Source organism: Peromyscus eremicus, chromosome 19, assembly GCF_949786415.1.
Source record: "Peromyscus eremicus chromosome 19, PerEre_H2_v1, whole genome shotgun sequence".
In the NCBI taxonomy this organism is placed as follows: Eukaryota; Metazoa; Chordata; class Mammalia; order Rodentia; family Cricetidae; genus Peromyscus; species Peromyscus eremicus.
The window spans coordinates 21,395,898-21,414,411 of NC_081435.1; the positions used below are offsets into that span (position 1 = coordinate 21,395,898).

At 46.7% G+C, this 18,514-nt stretch overlaps 1 protein-coding gene across 1 annotated transcript in view; it reads left to right on the forward strand.

Annotated features, from left to right (window-relative positions):
* Positions 1–12,041, forward strand: part of Ercc3 (ERCC excision repair 3, TFIIH core complex helicase subunit) — a 34,787-nt gene extending 22,746 nt beyond the window's left edge. The window contains exons 11-15 of the mRNA XM_059246368.1: positions 2,895–2,991; positions 5,745–5,862; positions 7,758–7,876; positions 10,014–10,166; positions 11,697–12,041. Of these exons, the coding sequence (XP_059102351.1) occupies positions 2,895–2,991; positions 5,745–5,862; positions 7,758–7,876; positions 10,014–10,166; positions 11,697–11,828 (619 nt within the window). The 3' untranslated portion in view covers positions 11,829–12,041. The remainder of the gene's footprint in view (positions 1–2,894; positions 2,992–5,744; positions 5,863–7,757; positions 7,877–10,013; positions 10,167–11,696) is intronic.
* Positions 12,042–18,514: the final 6,473 nt, after the last annotated feature.

The following is an 18,514-nucleotide window of genomic DNA, read 5'->3' on the forward strand; positions in this document are numbered from 1 at the left end:
GGTATCTTGAGCATGTATGAGACCTCAAAGCCCGCCTCCACAGAGACACACTTCCTCCAACAAGACCACACCTACTCCAACCACGCCACACCTCCCAATAGTGCCACTCCCTTTGGGGGCCATTTTCTTCAAACCACCACACTCTGGAACCCGTCTTCACTCTCCAAGCCCCTTCTCTTATCTCACATCTTCTTCCCAACATGTTTTATTTTCTTGCTTTTGAAATCATACTGGGGACTCTGTCTTGCTTTATTCTTAGCTTGTGGTAGAAGCCCTGGTGTGTGGCAGAGGATCTCCAGGTGTCTGCTTTTCCCATCTTCATTGCAGTGCCTTGCAGGACGCTGTGATGGGCTGTGTGACAGTGGGAGTGGGCGGAGGGTCCATCATCTTTGGAGTCTGACAGACCAAATTCCCAGCTGTCTGACCTCAGGAAGGTGATTTGCCACTCTGAACCTCTTTCCTCTTGGTCACATTGACCTGCACCACTTATCACAGAGGATGCTTGTGCCTGGTGGTATCTGTGTTCACCAAATGTGAGGTTCCCTTCATGGAGGATTAGTACCTTCTGCTCCACTTCCTGTATGGGAGAAGCCTCCTAATCCAAGGGCCTGCAACTGTATGAGTTATTTTCCAGATGGATAGAGGCCTTTAAAAAGGAACCCCTAAAACCTGTTCTGATGAGTGTGGCTTCCCAACATTTTTCCTAGCATGGTATGCAGAAAATGATAGCGTTATGCAGGGTCCTGGATTCTCATAGTGCCAGGGACAGCAGCTCACATCTGGGCTGTCCAAAGACCACCTATCTGAATGTGCAGCTGTCCCAGGTCCTGCCCAGCCTCCCACAATGAGAAATTTGATTGCAGGCACACTGTGTGACACACGACATTGGTAGAGCCACCTGGAACAGAAGAAGCAGTGGTGCTGTGGGCCCAGGCTTTGGACGGCTTCTCTTGGGCTCCTGATCTTCAGTTGCAGTGTGTAAATTGGGAACCTGCAGTCTGCCTTTTGCGTTGTTTTAGTATCCAGTGCCGTGGCGTGTCCAGGGTACCTGGTGCCTGTCTAGTCATTACTGTCACTGAGAAGCCCCGGAAACAGGCCACCAGGGTTATCAGAAAGAACGTAGAGGACTGGTTCCCATCTGTGTGGGAAGTAGGCAGCAGGGTTACCTTGCCCTCTGGTGGAAGCTGAAAACAAAGGAGATGCTCAACTAAGTGTTAAGGAGACCAGTAGAAGCCGCTTAGGCTGGTTCCTCTTTCCTGCTCACTTGAAGGAAGGGCGCCTGCGTTGGTCATCCTCGCCTGCTATCAGCCTGTGGTTAGGATGCGGCTCTGTTTTCTGGTTGTTCCCCCACTGCCTTGTGAATCAAGGATTCTGCTTGCTGTGGACTCTGCCTAGAGCCACAGACACTGAAGCAGGAAAAATCAAAGCTGAAAAACAGTAAGTGCCAGGACCCATGATGCTCACAAGTTATCTTGGTACCCAGAAGACAGGCAAGAGAATCATGAGTTTGAGGCCAGCCTGTAGTACCTATGAAGCCCTATCTTAAAACAAAACAAAACACAACCAAACCAACCAGAAAGAAAGAAAGAAACAAGAGAAGGAATTGTGAAGAGTGGTGAGCCTGGGCCTATACTGCAGGGGGAAGGATGGGGGGGGGGCGGTGTTGGTGAGAGAGAAAGGTCTGCAGCATTCAGTCACGGCTCTTCATGATGACATGGCAGGGCTCCTCAGATGTGCTTTAGCACCTGGACTTTGAGGGCAAAAGGCCAGACCTCAGCAGCCCTAACAGGCAAGGAATGATGAAAAACAGACATAGGTTTATTTCATCAGTGTGCTTTGACAAGAGAAACAGGAGGTAGGGTCCAGTGGCCCCGAGTCCATCAACCTAAGAGTTTTATGCATTGAGACAAGGGCTATAGGACCTATAGTCTTCCCAGTGTAGACCATTGTCCTCATATGATGTGTGGAGGGAGTTGTCTGTCCTTCTCAAATCCAAGGTGACTGAGTATAGGACAGTGACATCTTGTACTTCATCCTTTCTTGTTACCGTTTTTGTTCCTTTTGTTTCGAGGTTTTCTTCATTTATTGAAATTAATTTTCTCATAGAATGTATTTTGATTACAGTTTCCCCTCCTTCTACTTCTCCTAGTCCCTCCCCACCTCCCTTCCTCTCCAGATGCACTCCCTTTCTGTCTCTCATTGGGAAAGAAGAGGCTTCTGAGAGAATAACCAAACAGGACAAATTTAAATATAATAAGATAGACCAAAACCCATCACATTCAGGGTGGACAAGTGTGCCTTCATCTTTCACTAGGATGAGACAAGTCCGAGAGGCAGACATTCCTGAACCGCTGTCATGTTGTCTTAGTTACTGCTCTGTTGCTGTGAAAAGATGCCATGACCAAGGCCACTTCTAAACAGGAGTGTTTAATTTGGATAATGACTCAGAGAGTTAGAATTCATGATGGCGGAGCAGAAGGCATGGCGGCAGGAGGAGCTGAGAGCTCCCATCCAGTAGGAGGCAGAAAGAGCACTGGGAATGACAGGAGTCTTCAGAAACTTAACAGCCCATCCTAGTGACATACCTCCTTTGACAAGGACACATTTCCCAATCCTTCCCAAACAGTTCCACCAACTGGGGACCAAGTATTCAAACATGTGCACCTACAGGGCCATTCTCATTCAAACCACCACATACGTCTCTGCAGAGTCAAGCAGGCATTCATCCCTAAGAAAAGGACACAGACACACAATGCAGGCAAAGATGTCAAGCTTGCACCCTGCTTTAGTTACCTTGTGGGCCCAGGTGAGAAGTCAGTGCTTTGTAGCAAAGGTAGTTTCTAATCCCCATGTGTGGTTCTGTGTTGTCTCTAAAACTCCTTGCTCTTCTCTAGACCTTATATCTACGGGCCCACATCCCAGGGAGAAAGAATGCAGATCCTCCAGAACTTCAAGCACAACCCCAAAATCAACACCATCTTCATCTCCAAGGTACGTGTCGCAGGCTGGCGGTGCAGTGCCTCCCTCTCCTGGGGGCCTAGGAGGTGCACTGAGCTCCTAGACATGATTCATATATGCTGAAGGCCTCCTGTGCATGCTCACACTCCTGGCCCAGGGTTAGGGTTAGGGAATGGCAGGTCTGGGTAGTGTGAGAAGTAACTTAGAGTTCTTGTGCCTTGCAGGTTATCTGTAAGGTTTTTTGCTCCTCAGGTTTGTCCCACCTCTCCCTGGAAAGTAGAAATTTAAATTTTATTTCCTTTATAGAAGGCAGTAATGTGGGTTTCCTGCTCTGAAAAAAGTAGGTATTTGGATGAAGCTTCATTTTGGAGCTGGTGTTCGGGAAGCTTCTGTCCTGGTGCCTGATGTGCCTTGATGGTGGGTGGCCAGTGCCACAATAGACTTGGTAGGCCAAGCTTCAGCATGGCATCACTGCTAACATACGACCCAGTGGGTTTTGTTTTGTTTTTCTGTTTGTTTATTTTATTCTGCTCTGGTTTTCTTTCTGTCTTTCTTTCTTTCTTTCTTTCTTTCTTTCTTTCTTTCTTCCTTCCTTCCTTCCTTCCTTCCTTCCTTCCTTCCTTCCTTCCTTCCTTCCTTCCTTCCTTCCTGTCTGTCTGTCTGTTTTTTTCAAGATAGGGTTTCTCTGTGTTTCTCTGGTTGTCTTGGAACTCACTCTGTAGACTAGGCTGTCCTCGAACTCACGAGGATCTGCTTGCCTTTGCCTCCCAAGTACTGGGATTAAAGATATGTCCCACCACTGCCCAGCTTTATTTTTATTTATTTATTTATATGTTTATTTATTGATTTATTTTGTTTTTTGAGACAGGGTTTCTCTTTGTAGCCCTGGCTGTTCAAGACTCACTCTGTAGACCAAATTGGCCTTGAACTCAGAGATCTGCCTACCTCTGGAGTGATGGGATTAAAGGAGTATACCACCACTGCCTGACCCAGTGGTTTAAAACAAATCTTTTTAACCTTTTTTCACTCATGATCCCTTCAAGAAATTTTTATGTGTGTGAAAGGTCTGGGGCTTGGGGTTCAGCAGGGCGCTGAAGTGGATGTTCTTTTGAGTTAGATGTTTGTTAGGAGAGTTCCCTCCCTAAGTAGACAGCAGCAGCATGGCAGGAGCTCTGAGGAGAACTGAAGCCCACAAGGCAGAGTGGGAGTCCTGGAAGAAGGTTTCCAGCACAAGCCCACAGCCGAGCTGTCTCTGATTCCGGGGAGTTGTGGGCGGGTACAGTTGCTAGGGCTAGGGAGCTGTATCCATTGTATCAGTTAGCTGGCTCCTGTGTTCAGGGTCTGACAACCTGTTCCTCTTCTGTCACTGGGTACCTGGTGAGTCTCTTTACAAACTGACAGCACGTAAGGACCTGTCTCTGTAGCAGCAAGGACCAGCTGTGGAGGTGGAATGTTTGTGAAAGATAGAAGTGAATTCTCCCATCAGTGTGATCATGGACTTGTTTGCTGCTTTTACTAAAGAATTAAATCTCAGCTGATACCACAGGCTATAGAGGATCCTACTGTATACGTAGAGCATTGTCAGCATTGATGAATTTTTTTTTTTACATAATTGTCAATGCTGAGAATGCAGTTTCACATAAATACATCATTCAAAATAATAGTTGTATGCTTGGGACCATTCCAGAAATTGTTGGAAATTCTATCCTAAGCTCAAGACCAAATTTATTGAATGATTTTTAAAAAATGAAACTCAAGAGTTAACTGTTGAAGCAGCAGTTTTAAAATTGAACATTCTAACACAATATAATGCAAAGATATACTAATTCAATACTCACATGCTTAGGAATGATTTTAGGAAAAGTCTTTGTTTTCCATAATTAAACCATTATATAAGAGCAGAAAAGTTTGTCTGTGAAATTGAGATATTTTAAGCAGTGTTTGTTTGTGTTGCGAGGGTGAAGTGTGTGTTGTGCATTTGGAACTAAGGCTGTAGTGAGAGATTATGCATTTGATTAAACATTCAGAAACCCTTAAAATTGTTTAGTTACATTTATTTGTTTGTTTGTTTGTTTGTTTGTTTGGGAGAGGGCTGACACAAGTGTGCCATGTTGTATGTGTGGAGGTCAGAGGACAACTTGCGGGAATTCGTTCTTTCCTTTTACTTCATGGGTCTCGGGGATTGAGATTAGGTCTTTGGGCCTGGAGGCAAGCACCGTCACCTGCAGAGTCACCTCAGACACCATAGCCCTAAGAAGCCGGCATTTAGAGTGAGGTGAAGCTGGAGCTCAAGTCTTAAGACCTGAGTCTTTACAGTCTGGTGGTCGCGACTGGGTTTGCGGCTGAGACCCCAGCTGAGGAGTGGCTCTAGTGAGGTCTTGGGGGCAGTGCCCTTCCCTGCGTGCACCGTCCACCTGTGCTGCTGCTGCAGGTGTCCTGGTCGTCAAGCAAGATGGGCTTTGTACACACCCATTTCTGTAGCAAGGAGAGATGAGTTGTGCCTAGGTTCTGGGGTCATTCTGAGGTCCAGTGTGTCCCCACTGCCTGCAGTGGCAGGACTGTGACAAGAAGAAAAGGGATATTTTCCTCTATTATCTCCACCTAGGGATGAATAGGGAGGTAGCTTAGTAGGAGAGCGCATACGTAGCATGCCTGAAGCCCTGATTCCATCCCTAGAACCACAGAAATTTAAAAATTTAGATTCTGGACTAGTTGATAGTTTGGTTGTTGTTCTTACTGTTCCCTACATAAAAACTCCCAAACTCATAGCTGCTTTGTTTCTGTAGGTCGGTGATACATCCTTCGATCTGCCAGAAGCAAATGTCCTCATTCAGATCTCCTCCCATGGTGGCTCCAGACGCCAGGAAGCCCAGAGACTGGGGCGGGTACTCCGAGCCAAAAAAGGTAAGGCCACCTTTCCTCTGCTTCCACAGGCTGGCCGACGGCCTCTTACCACATAGGTTAGGAGGAGTGGGGGTGGCTGCTGGTGTGTCTAACCACAGTGTGCTTTGCTTCAGAGCTGGGGAGCCATTGAGGGGAAGGGCCCAAAGCAGAGCTTAGAGCCTACAGTCCTCATTACTTCTCATGCCACAGGGATCCATGTTCTCCATGGTCTTTGAATGGTGCGTGCGTGTGTGCGTGCGTGCGTGCCTGTGTGTGTGTGTGTGTGTGTGTGTGTGTGTGTGTGTGTGTGTGTGATTTTTTTCAAGACAAAGTTTCTCTGTGTAGCCCTAGCAGCCCTGGTACTCATTTTGTAGACCAGGCTGGCCTCAAACTCAGAGATCCTCCTGCCTCTGCCTCCTGAGTGCTGGGATTAAGGCATCCCCAGCTTGAATGGCAGTTTTTACCAGTAACTTCAAATTCACTGGGTCTTAACACCCTCTTCTAGTCTCTTTAGGTGCGCACACATGGTATACACTCACAGAGACACGCAAACATGCACACTGAATCAGAAATAAAATCTGGAGATGAACACTGCTCTCTGAAGAGGCCCCTGTGGCCTCCCTCCACACTGCTGTCCCCTCCATGACAGCTGTCCATCTCTGATTCCCACTCTCACTGAAGTTCTTCTCCAGCTGTAAGGGAGAAGGCCTCTCCTTCCCTCTAAGGCCTCCTGTTTCTGTAACTGTGTACTGTAGCGTATCTCTCTGAATGCTTTCCTCCACCTGTGTAAGTGCCCATGCTTACTTACCACTCCAAGGTCACCTGATACGGCCCGGTTGGAGGGGCCACAGCACCACTAAGCATCGCATTTTATTGAGAGCAGTCAGACTGTCTATACCTTTATCAGAAACAGAATACAGCGCCAGTTGCCGGGATCAATACAGTTGTAGTTGCCAGGCAGGATACAGTGCCGTTTGCGAGCCGTACAGGGTACACAAGATTAATGTCTAAGACCAATTGTCCTGTCAAGTTTCCAGGCTTCGTTGACTAATAAGGGAACATACAGAGAAACACAAGGCGGCCTGAACGCTTCACTGCCTGAAGGACTGTGTGGTCTCTCAGGAAATGGAAGGCACACTGTGTCCCAGGAGTCATGGACTCTAACCTGAAAAACCTAGATACATGCCTCTCAAGGCAGCTAGGCCAAGCCAACTCCATGGTCCCTGCATACCTTGACACTCAGTCATGGCCTTGAGGCTCTCATTATACCAAACCTTATTCCTTTTTCTTTCTTTTCTTTTCTTTTTTTTTTTTTTTTTTTTTTTTTTTTTTTTTTTTTTTTTTTTTCGAGACAGGGTTTCTCTGTGTAGCTTTGGAGCCTGTCCTGGATCTCACTCTGTAGCCCAGGCTGACCTCCAATTCACAGAGATCCGCCTGGCTCTGCCTCCCCAGTGCTGGGATTAAAGGCGTGTGCCACCATCGCCCGGCTCCAAACCTTATTCCTAAGAGGAGCTTACCTGTTTGCTTTCCTTTGTAGACCATCACTGCAGCCTTTTCATGGTGTCTTAACAGATTCCCAGGATCAGACTCAGATCACCAGGCTTGGCATCTACGTAACCATCCTGCTCGTCCTCTTTGTTTCTTTTTAAGTTTGTTCTATTTATGTTTGTGATGCTGGGGACCAGACCCAAGCCCTTTTTGACATGCTAGGACAAGGTCCCTGCTCTGAGCTCACTTGATCGTGCTCTTCAGAGCAGACGGAGTGTTAATGTTGATGCAGTCCCATGCAGTCGGGGGTGTGTGTGTTACACACAGGATGAGGAGCTTGCTCACTGCAGTGCGTGTTTCTGGTTGGGACCCTGGTGTTTCGGTGACTAGTGTGGATTTTCCTTGCCTTTTCTCACCTTTTCCTGTAGGGATGGTCGCAGAGGAGTACAATGCCTTTTTCTACTCACTGGTGTCCCAGGACACACAGGAAATGGCTTATTCTACCAAGCGACAGAGATTCTTAGTGGATCAAGGTTACAGCTTTAAGGTATGTATTTGTTTACCTCTGGTTAGGCTCTGACAAAGGTCGGGGCACCAGCCTAGGGCAGCACTCAGGCAGGCCGCATGCTCTTTTGTCTCTGTAAACTGCTGGGGTAACACTGCCAGCCTGGCAGTTCTGAGGTGCCGAAGCTCTGTAGTCACTGAGAGTCTGAATCCTGAGGTTCTTCTTGGGGTGGCCCTCCAGGTGGCTTGGAGATGTGTTCCTTAGCTGGAGGGGCCTGATCCGAGGTTCTGTTCTGAGGGAGGAATGAATAGTTTTAGAAGCAGAGGATGCCAAGTTCGAGGTTCCTGATTGTAAAAGAACTATACGTGGGTTCCTGTGTTAGAGGTCTATAAATGAACGGAGCCGATGTAATAAATGTGTTTACCAGAAGGACACTCATTAGAGTAGTTTGCTCAGTGTGGTCTGGGTAGTCCAGTCATGACGGCCTCACGCTGGAGACGAGGCTGGGTGTCTCAGCAGTCTCAGCATGGCCTGCATGGCCTGCAGGATTCCTGGGAAGTGCTGGTTTGCAGTCTGTGCTGGAGTCCTGCATAGGTTATTTAATACTGACTGCAGAAACAGGGTAGGTGACCTTGCCAGTGAGAGTGAGGGCCAAAAGCAGTTTCCCTTTCGCATGCCCTTTGATCTGAGCTGCCACCGGCAGGTGCCGGGTTGTCTGGGTGTAGTGTAGGTCTTCCAGATTCACAGAATCTTAGGTCAAGAGAGTCCTTCCCTGGAGTGCCCAGCAGCTTGCCTTTTAGATGATCCAGATCTAGGCAAGTTGACAACCAAGACTAGCCATAACGGGTCCACCCTGTGTCAGCTTGACACCCAATCCCACCTCCTTATGCCATGCTTAAGTTCCAGAGGAGTAACTCCACCTAGAACGATCAGCTGTCCGTGTATGACCACACACACACACACACACACACACACACACACACACACACACACACAGAGAGTGGGTTTTTATTTTGTTTTTGTTTTTATTGTTTTTTTGTTTTGTTTTGTTTTTTTGAGACAGCAGTCCCTTTAGAAATGCTGAGTTTTTTTCAGTGATTCATGACAACTGTGATGATACAGATTTACAGCTCTTTAACCACTGCTGTTATCTCAGTTCATGATACATTACATGAGAAAGAAGGAAAGAAAGGAAGGAAGGAAGGAAGGAAGGAAAGAAGGAAGGGAGGAAGAAAGGAAGGAAGGAAGAAAGGAACAAAGGAACAAAGGAAGGAAGGAAGGAAGGAAGGAAGAGCCAATATCTGCTTAGTGTATGTGTCTGTGTGCTCTTAAAATAGGACAGAAGCAGCCACCATTCAAATATATTTTCACTGGTCTCTTTAAGCATGGGTGATAGTTCCATTACTAGCCTTCAGCAGAGCAGTCCTGCCACACTTCTTTAGCTGTGAAGTGAGTTCTTTGGTCAGAGTTAATGCAAGTAGGCCAGCCTTTAGGTTCCTACCGTGAGTGCTGCCTCGACTTCCCTCAGTAATGGACTGTAGCCTGGAAGTGTAAGTCAGACAAACCCATCCTCCCCTAAAATTACTTTTGGTCAGGGTATTTTATCATGAGACTAGGACATTTTGCTCCTGAGAGAAAAACCTGGTCAATTATTTTTAAATTTTCACTATGAAGGTTTTGCTTGCATGTGTGTCTGTGTACCACATGTATGCCTAGTGCCCACAAAGACCAGAGAGGGTTTGGGGTTCCCTGGAATGGAGTTATAGATGGTTGTGAGCCACGATGTGAGTTCTGGGGACTGAATCCAGGTCCTCTGGAAGAGCAGCCAGTGGTCTTGTCTACTGAGCCTTCTCTAGCCCCTGGTCAATGAATTCTTGACATCTTATATGAATAAAGTACTTCTTGCTGGAAGCCCAGGATGCCAGGTCATGGGGTGGAGTGTCCTTGGGTGTCCTTTCCATGTTTTCCTTCCCTCCTGGTGCAGGATGGGAAAATACAAGGATTGTTTTATAACACAAAGACTCCTCTTCTGATGTGCCCATCGGGAGTGCCCTAGTCTCTGTCTTGAACCAGTAGTGAAGCTCTGGTTGGACCAGTGGAGGTGGGAAGAGGTGCCCAGGAGCGGGTGCAGTGGGGATTTGGAGGTGAGAAGAGCCTGTGTCTGCCATTGCTTTTGTAGGTGATCACAAAGCTAGCTGGCATGGAGGAGGAAGAGCTGGCATTCTCCACCAAAGAGGAGCAGCAGCAGCTCCTGCAGAAGGTCCTGGCAGCCACTGATCTGGATGCAGAGGAAGAGGTGGTGGCTGGGGAGTTTGGCTCTAGATCCAGCCAGGTGAGTGAAGAGAGAGGGGTCTTTCTGTAGGACGCCCACTATACGTAGGCACATGTGTACATATGTGATGTGCTCGCATATGCACACATGCACACACACACATACATACATACACAAACCTGTGAGCAAGTAGGATTGGGGGGAAACTGAAAATTCTACAGAAACACCCCCATTATTTTTTAATGTGGGTGCCTTGTAAATATATCACCAGACAGAGGGGATTACTATAACAGTAACTGGGATCCTGTCTGTTCATATGACAAGCTGGTAATATTGGGGCCCAAAGAGCTAATAAATGCTGTGTCTGTTTGTTTGGGGTTAGCTGGCTCACCATGCTTTCCACCTTAGTGAGAGAGCTCTGTTGATGCTCCATCTTTGGAGCAGATTTGGTCATCCCCATTTTACAGACGCTCAAAACTTGTCCATGGCTTTGGAGCTGAGTCAAGCCAGGATTTCCTGGCTTTCCCATTGGTTCAAATCCTTGCATCAAGTCTTAGGAGATTTTAAGGGACTCCCACCCTACCTTTCTTTTTAATTATTTATTTTATGTGTATGGATATTTGCCTGCATGTGAGTTTGTATACCACATGTGTGCCTGGTGCCCACGGAGGCCAGAAGAAGGCATCAGATCCCTTGGAACAGGAGTTACAGACAGTTGTGAGCTTCCAGTGGGTGCTGGGATTCAAACCCTAGTCTGAAAGAGCAGCCAGTGCTCTTAACTGCTGAACTCTCTCTCCAGCCCCAGTCCATCCTAACTCTTAAGATTCTGTGCAGGGACTAAGGATGTTGCTTGGTAACAAAATGTCTGCCTGGCGTGTGTAGTGTCGGGCCCTGATTTTTGGCCTCAGAACCACAAAGAAAGGAAAGAATAGGTTCTGTTGAGCAGTTGTCATTAAGGGAGGCATTGTAGTATTCTGTCACATCAGAGTGCCGGCAGTGTTCTAGTCCCATTTTTCGTATGAGCTGGAGCTGGCCCAAGTGAAGCTCTTGGGCCTCAGTTTCCTGCTCTGTAGGTTAAGATTATAATTGTGAGGGTCAGGGAAGGTAGTATATACCCAGTGCCTAAGACACAGAAAGTGGTCAGAAGGATATTTTAAAATTTATTATGTGTATCTGCATGCACAAGTGTGTGTGTGTTTGTATGTGTAGGGGACACATTTATGGAAGTCAGAGGACAACTTTTGGAGTCTTTTCTCTCCTTGTGCCTCTTTATAGGTTCTGGGGATCAAACTCAAGTTGCCCTGTTTGCACTGCAAATGTGTTTATCCAACTCACCAGCCCAGAGAGTGTTATTTTAAAAACAATGCCTGGGGGTTCAGCTTGGTGGTAGAGTACTTGCCTAGCATGCACAGTGCACTGGGTTCAATTGCTAGCACCACGACATGTGTGTAAACACACACACACACACACACACACACACACACACACACATACACACACACTACAGAATTTGATTATGAATGTTAATGTTGTAAGAGGGTCCTTCCTTTGGAGATTAACCTCAGCCTGGCTTCTTCCTCTCCCCTCCAGGCATCCCGACGCTTCGGCACCATGAGTTCTATGTCTGGGGCAGATGACACTGTGTACATGGAATACCACTCCTCCCGAAGCAAGGCTTCCACCAAGCACGTGCACCCACTTTTCAAACGCTTTAGGAAGTGATGCCCACCATGTTACTCGTTGAAGCTGGCTGCCTAGATTAGGGTTGAAGGAAAGAGACTTCTCAGTGTGATAGTTCCTCTCCAAGTCTATGTACTTTGCTAGTGTTGATCTAAATGCAATACCTGTGGCCTGACTGTGCTGAAAAACAGTCAGCATTAGGGTTCAACTCCGCCTTCATGAGGTGCGCCCAGGCTTTAAAGAGGACAGAAAGACTGTGTTTGTTTGTTTGTTTGTTTGTTTGTTTGTTTGTTTCAGACTTGCTGAGAGTGGATCATTCCTGTATATAAAAAGTATACCACTTAAGACACGTTTGTCTTTGTTCTACTGGATAAATTAAAGAGTGGAATTTGGAGGGCCCTGGAGCTGTAAGGAGAAGTGGACTCATGTTCCCATCCTCACCCAGAGGCAATCTCCAACTGATAGCCACTTGCAAATGAAAATGTAGTTTTCTCCAAAGGAGTATTTCTGGGGAAACAAACTCCTCTTAAGGGTAGACCTCATGCCCAGCAGTAAACAGCCAACAGGAAACGGACTCAATGGCATCTTTGGAGGTTCCTTGTCTCATAGTTTCATGTTAGGGCTTTCCTTTTTGTATTATTAAAAAAGTGGAATTTGGGCTGGGCGGCAGTGGCGCATACCTTTAATCCCAGCACTCAGGAGGCAGAGCCAGGGGATCTCTGTGAGTTCGAGGCCAGATTGGTCTACAGAATGAGATCCAGGACAGGCACCAAAACTACACACACAACCCTGTCTGAAAAAAAACCAAAACAAACAAACAAACAAAAAAGTGGAATTTAAGCTCTGTATAAGTCAGGGCTCTCTAGAGGACCAGAACTGATGGAAATTTACTAAGCTAGCTTACTTTGAAATGTTAACAACCTGAGAGGTTTTAATATTTCTCACCTGAGAGTCTGCGAACTGGTTGGTCCACGAGGCTCAGTGCCTCAGAACCCAGTCTTGAGCCAAAAATATGGAAGAGTCCTGGAGAGCTGCTGGTTCTTAGGGATGGAAGCCTGGAAGCCCTGGTTCTCGTGCCGGCAAAGGAATCGGCAGCAGCTGGGTAAAGAAGGCTGGTGGCAGGAGAGGAGGTCAAGCCAGCAAAAGGTGAGTGATCCTCTGTCGCCAGCCACACCCCCTGTTAGATCCAGGCCCATACCAGATGTGCCACACTTGGGGGTGAATATAATTTGAGGCAAGTTGACACTACAACCACTGCATGCTTAGTATTGATCATGAATTTGAGAGGATCTAAAATCACCTAGGAGGGCTGGAGAGATGGCTCAGCTGTTAAAGGCTAGGCTCACAAGCAAAACTAAAATCACCAAGGAGACACACCCATGGGCTTGTCTATGAAGAAGTTTCTAGATTAGGAGAACTGAGGTGGGAAGACCCACTCCAAACATGTGGCGCCGTCAGATGGGCTGGGATCCTGGACTAGTATTTTTTGTATTCTAATACAAAGGAAAACGCTGGGCACCCAGCATTGCTCGGCCTCTACTTCTGACTGCAGCTGCAAAGTGAACAGCTGTCTCCTGGCCCGCCACCATGACTGACTGTTCCCTTGAACTGGGAGACAAAGTAAACCCCTTCCTTAACTTGTTTTTGTTAGGTGTTTGTCACAGCCATGGGGACAGGAACTAACAGACCCTGAGACCCAAGGCCTGTGGAGTGTCAACACCAGGGGCTGCTGTTTGCTGTTCTTTCTGCCTGTGCTGCTCCTGCTCACTGCTGCCAGATACTGAGGGATGCAGAAGCTGCCACATGCCAGGGCTGCAGGAGTTCTCACCTCCCTGTGATTGCTGTCCTGTTTTAATGCCATCGTGTGTGTGTGTGTGTGTGTGTGTGTGTGTGTGTGTGTGTGTGTGTGTGTGTTGGTGTGGTGTGAAGTTGGTGCCGGGTGTCTTTCCTCAGCCACTCCACCTTTACTGTTCTGACAGATCTCTCACTGAACCTGGAGCTCACTAGGCTGGAGAGCCCTAGGGACTCACCTGCCTCTGTCCTGAGCCCAGCCTTGGGGTTGTAAGCATGCACTGCCATGCCCAGCTATTTAATATAAGTTCTGAGGATCAAACAGGTCCTCCTGCTGCGTGGCAGGTGCTGTCTACCGAGTCAGCTCCCCAGGCTGCTTTCTCTCGTTGCCTAACTTGAGCTCACATTCTTAACGTTTAAGGGTTTTATATTCTTATCTATTAGTTGGTCTTTTGATCTATTATGAGTTAATTTTTCTCAGTGCTGGATGTTGAACCCAAGGCATTGGACATGTTAGATAAGTGCTCTACCACTGGGCCGCACTCTAAGATCTGGAGTTATTTACTGTAGTGGATGGGGTAATGTCCTGTTTTATTCTTGTGTGTGGATATTCAGTTGTACCACTTACATAGGGTATTCTTCCTTTATTAAAATTGTGTTGGTTCCTTTTTCCAAAAGGAGCTGACTGTGGATCTCCAGGTTTATTTTTACTCTTGATCCTCTTCCACCAATAGAGGTGTCTATTTTTATGCTAATACTATACTTCTTGATTATCAAAGTGTGCTGTTTTTTTTTTTTTTTTTTTTTTTTTAAATCAATGTGAAGTCAGTTAAAGTTATCTGGGAAGAGGAACTTCAATTTAAGAATTGCCGGGGTTGGAGATTTAGCTCAGTGGTAGAGCGCTTGCCTAGCAAGCACAAGGCCCTGGGTTCGGTCCTTAGCCCTGAAATAAAGAAAAAAAAAAAAAAAGAATTGCCTCCTTCAGATTGGCCTGTGGGCATGTCTACCAGGGATTGTCTTGATTAACGGTTGATGTGGGAAGGCCCAGCCCACTGAGTGGTGCCACTCTGGGCAGATGGTCCTGGATTGTATAAGAAAGAAAGTGAGCGAGTGATAGGGAGCAAGCTGTGTAACACAGATTGCTAAATGGTCTTATTAATTAAAAAAAACAAAACCCAGAGCCAGATATTGGAGTGAAAGCTGAAAGATCAGAGAAACAGAACAAGCCACAGCCAACCTCACCTTACCAATTCCTCAGCCTCCAGAGCAAGACTTCCTGTTTACTCATGCCTTATATACCTTTCTGTGCCCTGCCATCTTCCTTCCTTCCTAGTGCTGGGATTAAAAGTGTGTGTGCTTCCCAAATACTGGTAGCAAAGGCCTGAGATCTCAAGTGCCACCATGCCTGGCTCTGTTTCTAGTATGGCCTTGAACTTACAGAGATCCAGACTGATCTCTGTCTCCCGAGTGATAGGATTAAGGGTGTGTGCCATCACTGTGTGCCCTCTATGTCTAGTCTAATGGCTGGCTCTGTCCTCTGATCCCCAGATAAGTTTATTAGGGTACACAATATATTGGAGTACACAATATATCACCACAGAGCCGGTAAGCCGCATGTCTCCATGGTCTCTGCTTTGGTTTCTGCTTCAAGCTCCTCCTTTGAGTTCCTGCCTCGGCTTCCCTTGATGACAGATTGTAACCCGTAAGCCAAATAAACCCTTTCCTCCCCAGATCACTTTTGGTTAGTGTTTATTAAAGCAACAGGAAGGCAGACTAGGACATTTCCCCAGGAGATAGGTTTGGAAATGAAGCCTGGCTTTCAGCTTTTCAGGCCTGTTTTGGTTGTTCTGATTTAAATTTAAATACAATTTAGAATCAGATTGTCAATTTCTGCAAAACACACCTTTTTAATATGAATTACATTAAATCCATAGATAAATCTGCAGAGTATTGCTGTCCTAATGATATTAAGTCCTTGTGAATGTGGATGTCTGTTTAATGGGTCTTACAAAATCTTTTTCAACAGTGTTTCATAGTTTTCACAGTCCAAGTCTTATAGTTCTTTTGGTAAGTTTATTTTGTATGTGGTTCTCTCCTACTGCCTTTCTCTCTGTATACATACAGATGCGTGCGTGCGTGCGTGCGTGCGTGCGGGTGGGTGGTGGGGAGATTAACACTGGGTGTTTTGTCAGTTGCTCTCCACTTCATTTTTTTTAATATTTAAATTTTTTACTGTGACTAGTTAATGCATTTTTATAATGTCTCTTGATCATGTCAGCCCCCAGCTCTCCCCAGAACCCTACAACACATCTCCCTCCCACCTTAATGCCTCCTCTTCTTTTACAGCCCATTGGGTTCACTTAGCACCCCTGCTTGAGTGCAGATAGGTAAATGACTCCTTCCCTGGCAGCCATCAACTGCCAACTGCTCTTCAGCGAGGAGGGCTCCTCATCGGCCCCTCCCTCATCCACGCTGGAATGTTGACTCACTCGATCTTGTGCACGACACTACTGCTGTGGTGTGGTGACATGCCATGTCCACAGACAGCATTTCAGAGCACCCTTCCCGTCCTCCAGCTCTCACCGGCTTACACTTTCTTCTGTGACGTTCCCTGAGCCTTGTGGGGTGTGTGCATGTAATGTAGATGTCCCGTTTAGGAGTAAGCACTTACTAGTCACTGTCTTAGTTACTGTTCTATCGCTGTGAAGACAGCGTGGCCAAGGCAACTCTTAGGAAATAAGGCATTTAATTAGGGGTTTATAGTTTCAGAATCCATTGTCATCATGTGGGGAACATGGCATTCAGGCAGGTACTAGAGCAGTAGCTGAGAATACATCCTGACCTGCAAGCAGAGAAAGACAGGAAGAGAAACAGGGCCTGGCATGGTGTGGTGGTATTGTGTTCCCCAAAATATTGTGTATCCTAATAAACTTATCTGGGGTCAAAGAACAGAAAAGCCACAAGATACTTAGGCTAGAAAATATTAGCACACGCCTTTAATCCTAGCATTCCAGAGGCAGAAATCCATGTGTTCAAGGATACAGCCAAGCATGGTGACTCACGCCTTTAATCCCAGAAAGTGAGCCTTTAATCCCAGGGAGTGATGGTAGAAGGCAGAAAGGTATATAAGGCATGAGGATCAGAAACTAGAAGCATTTGGCTGGTTAAGCGTTCAGGCTTTCGAGCAGCAGTTCAGCTGAGAGTCATTCGGATATGAGGACACAGAAGCTTCCAGTCTGAGGAAACAAGATCAGCTGAGAAGTTGGGCAGGTGAGGTTAGCTGTGGCTTGTTCTGTCTCTCTGACCATCCATCATTACCCCAATAACTGGCCCCGGGTTTGATTTTATTAATAAGAACTTTTAAGATTCCTGCTACACATGGGCTTTTAAAACCTCAAAGCCCACCCCCCAGGGACTCTTCCTCCAACAAGGCCACACTATATGAGCCTTTGGGGTCATTCTTATTCAAACCACCAGTCACTTATTCTCAGCACTTTGATCAGTTATTAGTCTTTGCATTTACTGCTGCCCATGGCAAAAGCTTCTCTGACCACTATTGAAAGCAGCACTAAGCTATGGATATAATCATACTTAAAAGGCAGTTTGGCAGTTTGTCTGTTTAGCAAAACAATAGTAATAGGTCACCCAATAGGGTCTATGACCTCCCTTGTCACAGACTTGACCAGGCTGGCCAGACATGGACTTCCTCCTCTGGAGCAGGCCTCACATCCAGTCAGGATGGTTTACTGCCCTAACAACCATGCTTCTGTTATACTAGTGGGTACATCTTGTCTGGCAGGTCAGTGTCAGAGCATGCAGGGTCTATCCCTAGATAAGACCGTTGACTTTCCCTCCAGTGGCTTGCAAAGCACCTTCCAGCACTATGAAAGCCAGCTAGCATTCACCTTAGGTTTTGGGACAGAGTCTCACTGAACGTGGAGCTCACAGATTCAGCTAGACTGGGTGGGCAGCAAGACCTTGGTATCCTCCCATCTTCTGCCCCTCAAGTGTTGAGATCACAGAAATATGCTGCCACATTTCTTTTTACATACCTGTCAGGGTCTGAACTCAGTTTTCATGGATGCACAGCGTGTTGGCCAGTCTTGTGCCAACTTGACACAAACTAGAGTTATCTGAAAGGAGGGAACCTCAATTGAGAAAATGCCTCCATAAGATCCAACTGTAGGGCATTTTCTTAATGATTGATGGGGAGGGCCAAGCTCACTGTGGGTGGTGCCATCCCCGGGCTGGTGGTCCTGCATCAGCTCCTGCCTCCAGATTCCTGCATTGTTTGAGTTCCTGTCTGGACTTCCTTTAATGATGAATGGTGCTATGGAAGCATAACCCAAATAAACACTTTCCTCCCCAACTTGCTTTTTGGACATGGTGTTTCATTACATCAATAGAAACCCTAACTAGAGGCAGGTGGTGGTGCCCCATGCCCTTAATCCCAGCACTCGGGAGGCAGAGGCAGGTACTCTGTGAGTTTGAGGCCAGCCTGGTCTACAGAGTGAGTTCTAGGACAGCCATTGCTGTTACACAGAGAAACCCTGTCTCAAAAAGACCAAAACAAAAAAACAAAAAACAAAAAAACAAAAGAAAGAAATCCTAAGACACATAGTTGGCTAACACTTTATCAACTGAACCATCTTCTCAGTCTCAAGTAAAATGCTTTTCTTGGTTTCCTTTCCAGGCTGTTCATTGCCAGGGTAGAGCAACACTGCTCTGTTTATTGACCATCTACCCTGCCACTCTGATGAGCCTGTGTGTTGGTTCTTGGCAGTTGGTATATGTGTCCCTTTCCATTCCCTGTGTGCTAGGCCGTGCCGTCTGCGGAGACACTTTGAGTTTTTCCTTTCCAATACGGATTCCTGTTCTTGTCTAGTTGGCCCTGGCTTTGCCTAGAGCTTCCAGTTCAACACTGAATATGAGTGGCA